Here is a 5,793-nt window from a genome sequence, read left to right on the forward strand (position 1 = left end):
CCATTAGTAACTGCCAAGATAATCTTATAAGAGACCAAGTTGCAAGTAACATCTTAAAGAAGAAAAGGAGTGGGGGTTATAGATCTTCTGGAAGTGCAGGCACCTGAGATGGGGCTTCAGAGAATAGATGTCTAGGCAGAGACATAGAATGTAGGAATCCAGGCAGAGGGACTAGCTGTCTGCCTTACTCCCCGATAGACATCATTGAGGTAACACCTGATCCAGCAGCCCACAGGTTACTCAGTGGAGCATGATAAATAGTTTCCTTTTAATGGACGTTTCAAACTGAAGTTGTCTTCCAGCCCTTTCAGAGCTGTAGAACTTGTTTTAATCAACTTCCCTTGATAAAAGAGCTGGATTCTAGCAACTATACCTCCTTTATCCTCTCTCTACTGATGTCTGGAGCCATGAGAATTTTTTTCTTAGTTTCTGCTGCTCTCATTCTCCTTGCTCACATTTTCTCAGGTAAGAGGGAAATCCTAATAGATGTAAGGGTGGCAATCTGTCTTTTGAGAAGAAAGTTCAGACTTTAGAGAAGTGCATGACTCATCCCTGCATTCTAAAAATGTCCCAGCACAAAGCAGTTACTAGAAATCTTTTCTTGAGCTTAAACACAAAACTACTGAGCTGGACTATCTCCACCCAGAAGGGTATCTGGTTAATTTTCCCCAAAGCTCCACCAAGGGATTCAGACTTCTCTTTACAGTTAGCTCTCTTTCCATCTTCTGTAATCGTCCACACAGCTTCAGCGTGTGCCCAAGTGATAGCTCTAAAATGAGAGAAAATTTCAGAGGCAAATTTCAATCACACGTGTTAATTTAGAGAAGTATAGCTTTTGTAGCCTAAATGAGAAAAAAAAAAAAACTTATGATAAGAGATTCTTAGTGTCGTTTTTTGTTTTTTTTTTCCTATTTTTATGTTTTATTAGTTGGTCCAAATCTCCTAATCTTAGATTAGTTAGAATTTCTTTCTAGTTCTCACACACTTATAGAAAATTATATCATTTAAACAACTAACATCTTGATTGCTTTGCTTTTACATCTTTGAGAGCTTTGAAATGGTCTCTTTTTGCTCAGTACTGCCAAGACTCTATCCCTAAGACATTTTAAAAGATGTATTTATTTTAGAGAGAGAGAGAGATAGCTGGAAGAGGGGTAGAGGGAGAGAGAGAATCTCAAGCATTCTCCCCAGTGAACGCAGAGCCTGATGTGGCGCTTGATCCTATGACCTGAGATCACGGCCTGGGCCAAAATTAAGAGTCTGATGCCCAGCTGAGACACTCAGGTGCCATCGCCCCCCACCAAGAAACTTTTATATCCATCCCTTCTCAACTATACTTCTGTTATTAAGTCATTACTAGTGGGGTTCCTCATGTATTATGAAGCATTTTACTACTTCATGATTTCCTGATTTCTGCACTTACTTATTACACAATCAGGCCTCAATAGGCCTACCAAACCAATACATATAACACTTAATAAGCAATTGTTTGGGCACTATAGAAAAAGTACGTAAAATGGAGGAAAAATTTGTAATCAGAGTATGATCTTCATGCTTAATTTACTTGAAGTTTATTATTTTATTATTTCTGTGTTGGTAAAAAATAGGTTCCCCAGAATAGTAAATAGGTATTTGATAAATTTCAAATATACAAATAAGTGAATGGGTGAGATGGGAAGATTCATAAAAACTAGAACACAAAACAGTTCTCATTAAGTGCCATAAATGATACAAAACATAAAGAAAAGCCATGGAAGCAGAACTGTGGTTCTAACTGTGGGATCAGAAGGGCCTTCTTGGGAAGTGTTCTTCACCTTGCACTTTTGAAAACAGGTGTAAAATCATGCCCTTACATTTCAAAGTCTCATTTATCAGGTCAGTTACTTGGTTTCTGCTCCAGTCGTTTCCTGGAGGTCAGACAATGGATCCAGGTAGAGAAACACATTTTAAGCCATCTTCTCCATTCCCATTCAACAAGTCTCTGATTCATTAAGGGCTCCTTGTTCCCAAACTCAGCTCAGGTACATTTGAATCCTAACAACAAACGTAGTGTGGGCTCAAAGTAGGAGCGCCACAATCACCACAACGACACAGCATCTCAGAGCTGGAAGTGAGTTCAATGATCAGTAGAAGAGGTAATGAACACAGATTTTTTTACACCAAAACACCTGAAGTTGGATCTCAGGTCTAATCCTTCTAAATTGTGTGAACGATTGTGCTTCAGTCTCCTTTCTAGAAGGGGTATAATAATAATAATAATAATAGGATTGTTTGAAAGATTAAGATACTTGTTATGTTAATAAGAGGCAAACTTATTTTAACAAAGACATTTAAAAAGAGAGTAAATGAAAAAATAGTTTATTTTTCTTTTAGGGAAAAATACAAAAAACAGGTAAGTTGACTATTATGGTTAGAAAGAAGACTCTTCTCCACCAAGTTACTTTGAGCCTAGGGAGGAAGTTCAACTTTGTGCTCTGACAGGAAGGGCTGAAAAGTAAGTAAAGCTCATGATCAAAAAGATTGCACAGAAGCACCTACATCATTTGATTCCTGTTTCATTGTCCAAACTTACCCATGCAACCATACAGAGCCACGGGGCCTGGGACTGATGTCCTTTGCTGAGTCTCCTCGTGTTATCCAGAGATTCCATTACTCATTGTTTGAAGTGAGAAGTAACTGTTTGGGGAAGGTTTAACAATCCCTCTGTTTCTATAATCTGCTTAAACAAAGCCAGGCACATCCTCTGTGCCCTGAGAAAGTACACTATTATTATTGTCTGCTTATCATTGTTTTTTAATCATCATTCTCATTCTTATTATCTGCCTGAATAAAGGATTTAAAAACCTTATGAGTATTCCATGTCAGTTGATTGGCTAGATGCCTGATGAATTTCCGTAGTCTATTACAATATCCCAAGTTCAAATTTGGACTATTTAAAAAATTTCCCCTTACTTTGAGCAGAAATCTAAGGCTGTGCAATTCCTTTCTATTGGTCTGAGTCCTAACTGGGGCATGAACAGGTTCAGTGTTTCTTCAGCATGGCATTATCTCAGGTACGACAGCAATATGTGTTCTTTCTCCTCCTCAAAGCTGTATTTTCCAAGAACAGGTTCCCTTTGGGAGTGACTGCCAGTTCTTTGTATTATTTCTCCTGAGAACATCTATCACCAAAAACTTTTTTCAATCACTTCTCTCAAAATACCTTTACTCTCTTCAGCTTAATCTTTGTTCAGAAGAAAAACTCGTTGTCCACATCGCCCGCAATTCCAGAATTAAACCCATTATTCATTGATATTTCTTACAGAATGGATCAGCCTCAGGTTTCTTTTATCTTTGCACCTAAAGCCTTGAAACTCTACAGCCACGTGGCTGTCATCTATCGTTGCATGTGGTCTCTTGTTGACGTGCCTACAGTATAAACAGCACCATCTTTACCTTTTGTTATATATCTGAGACTATTAATATGGAGACATGAAAACAATCACACATTGGGAAGGAATGTTATTGAAATTAGAAAGTAGACTGCCTCCATCCCAGGAAGACATGCTCTGCTTCTAGATATCCTAGAAATGACTATGGCAGAGGGAATTGAATACCCAGTAGGGACACTGTGTAAGTTGTGCAGGGAATCTGAGCTCCCATACAGCTGCTCAGGTGACATGTGCTTTTTCTGATCGCTAGGCGTGTACTCCGTGTCTGCAGGAGACTCGGTAATAGGGAATTGTGATTTTTGGCCTGGGTGATGTTATGTTGCTTTCTGGTCACCAATTACTGGATAACTGAGGCCTTGCTTTCTTCCCTCAGCTCATGGAGCTATACGCAGAAGGATGCAGTGCCAGAAGATGGATGGTCGCTGTGCAGTTGAGTGCCTTTCCTTTGAAGATAAGATTGGGGGCTGTAGAGCTGAACTGACACCACTTTGCTGCAAAAAAAGGAAGAATAATTAAAAGCCAAGCAGGAGCTACAGAAAGTGAGAAGCAAAGATCCTCTGGCTGTGAGCTCCATGCAGCAAACATCTCTGGATTTTTTCTCGTGACCTCCCACATGGGCATTCTTTGAATGAAGCTGTCAATCCAGCTTCTGACACTGCAGAGAAATACCCTCTGTCAGCCGTGAGCTGCCTGGGGGAAGGCACTGTGTTATGTTGGCCTTTGGAATCCCCACTTGCTGGCAGAGGCCCATTAATTATTTTATGGATTGATAAAGTGAGTGAGCAGATTAACAGATGAAACAGGTAGAATGGAAAGGTGGGACCATGGTTGAAAAGTTCTAAAACCCTGGCTTCAGACAGAGGTGTGACCTCTGTCTTTGTTGTTCAGACTCTGGTGTCTGTAATATGAGACGACTCAACCACATAGTAAATGGCCCACCTGATGGACACAAATTGTGGCCGCCTTAGTGGTACTGCTGGCTCATGCTTCTCCAGCTCCTTCACAGATAGCTGTTAGCATGGCTTCCCCTCCCTCTTCAATCTGGGACATCAAGTGCCATAATGAAAAGGGCCTGTGTCAAAGGTTAAGCTGGCCAAAGATTGGGTAGCATCTTCATGCTGGCCACTTGTAGTGAGAATGTAGCAGTCATGGCCTCTTCAAGAGCAGGGTTCCTAGAGATAGTCTAATTCAACACCTTCATTACAGCGGAGGAGATAGAGACCCAAGCAGATGCCACTGTTGCTGGCTTAGTCACAGCAACACTTCTGGCTTTTGGTCTTATGTTCTTAGCATGTCCACAAAACGGGGCCCTGACTGAGAGCAGAAGCCTGAACACGGAATACTTTTTAGCAGCTCCAGTGAGCAGCTGGGTGGAAGAAGAAGTGGACACAGCTGCAGAAGAATTGGACTCTTTCCAAGATCCCTCCTGTGACCTTGTGATCCTTGCTTGTCCGGGATGATAGTAACGGCATACAGGTTTGCTTTTGCCCTGATTTGCCAAAATTCAGACTCCCAGGTTTCAGGGCTAGCAAGATATATGTCATAGGCCACTGTCATCCTAGACTGACAGCACACTGCTCCAGAACAGAAGAAACACAGCCCCTTGGCTCTGCTCTGGAGAATTTCCTTACCTATTTGATTAGCCTGCTTTCTGCAGAGATGTAAATAAGGGAGAGCAGAATAAAACACAACTTCCAAGGATGAGCCAATTTGTAAAGGCTGTAAAATAAGAAATAAAAACATGTTTTTAAAAAATGTTCTGGCGCAGCTACATATCTTCATGGCTAATGGGCTGATTTTTTTTATTCTGAAACCTACGCAAGAGCCGAGTGGGGGGAAAAAGCTCTCTTTTTGCAGGTATCGCAGGTCCTGGGGTCTTCCCAGAAGTTGTTTACCCAGGCCTCAGATAAAACTAACTGCCTTTGAGAATCTAAAGGTATTTAGGTCTCATCCCCTGTTCTTTCTGTTTTGTTTTGTTTTTTCTCTCCCCTTTCCTTCCAAAATTAACAGTGGTGTGTATAATGTCACCCATAAATAACTACTTTTTATTGCAATTTATCCCTTCCTTTCCAAAACTGATCTTCATTTCCTATTCCAGATCTTAGTAAATATTGTTACCACTTACTCAGGCACTCAAGTTAAAAATGACTTCTTCAGGCTTATTGTCCCTTACAAATCACACAATTCCCTCACAGCATAAATGTACATATTATTCCCCAGTATGTGCAAATTGTGCGATAACTTTTCCTCCCTTCTCTCTCCTCACTAACATTGTTCTCATTTACCTAGAATTGGGGATTGGATATCGTTCTACACTTCATGCTACATATTATGGATATATGCACACACACATGCACACACA

General features: G+C 40.6%; 1 protein-coding gene across 1 annotated transcript; it reads left to right on the plus strand.

Annotated features, from left to right (window-relative positions):
• Nucleotides 1-395: 395 nt before the first annotated feature.
• On the plus strand, nt 396-5,189 carry LOC121489461 (beta-defensin 107A-like). The gene is made up of 3 exons (XM_041752502.1): nt 396-465; nt 3,346-3,391; nt 3,785-5,189. The coding sequence occupies exons 1-3, from the start codon at nt 396-398 to the stop codon at nt 3,945-3,947; spliced, it is 279 nt and encodes a 92-aa protein (XP_041608436.1). The 3' UTR covers nt 3,948-5,189.
• Nucleotides 5,190-5,793: the final 604 nt, after the last annotated feature.

The sequence above is a fragment of the Vulpes lagopus genome, chromosome 4 (genome assembly GCF_018345385.1).
Source record: "Vulpes lagopus strain Blue_001 chromosome 4, ASM1834538v1, whole genome shotgun sequence".
NCBI classification, from domain to species: Eukaryota; Metazoa; Chordata; class Mammalia; order Carnivora; family Canidae; genus Vulpes; species Vulpes lagopus.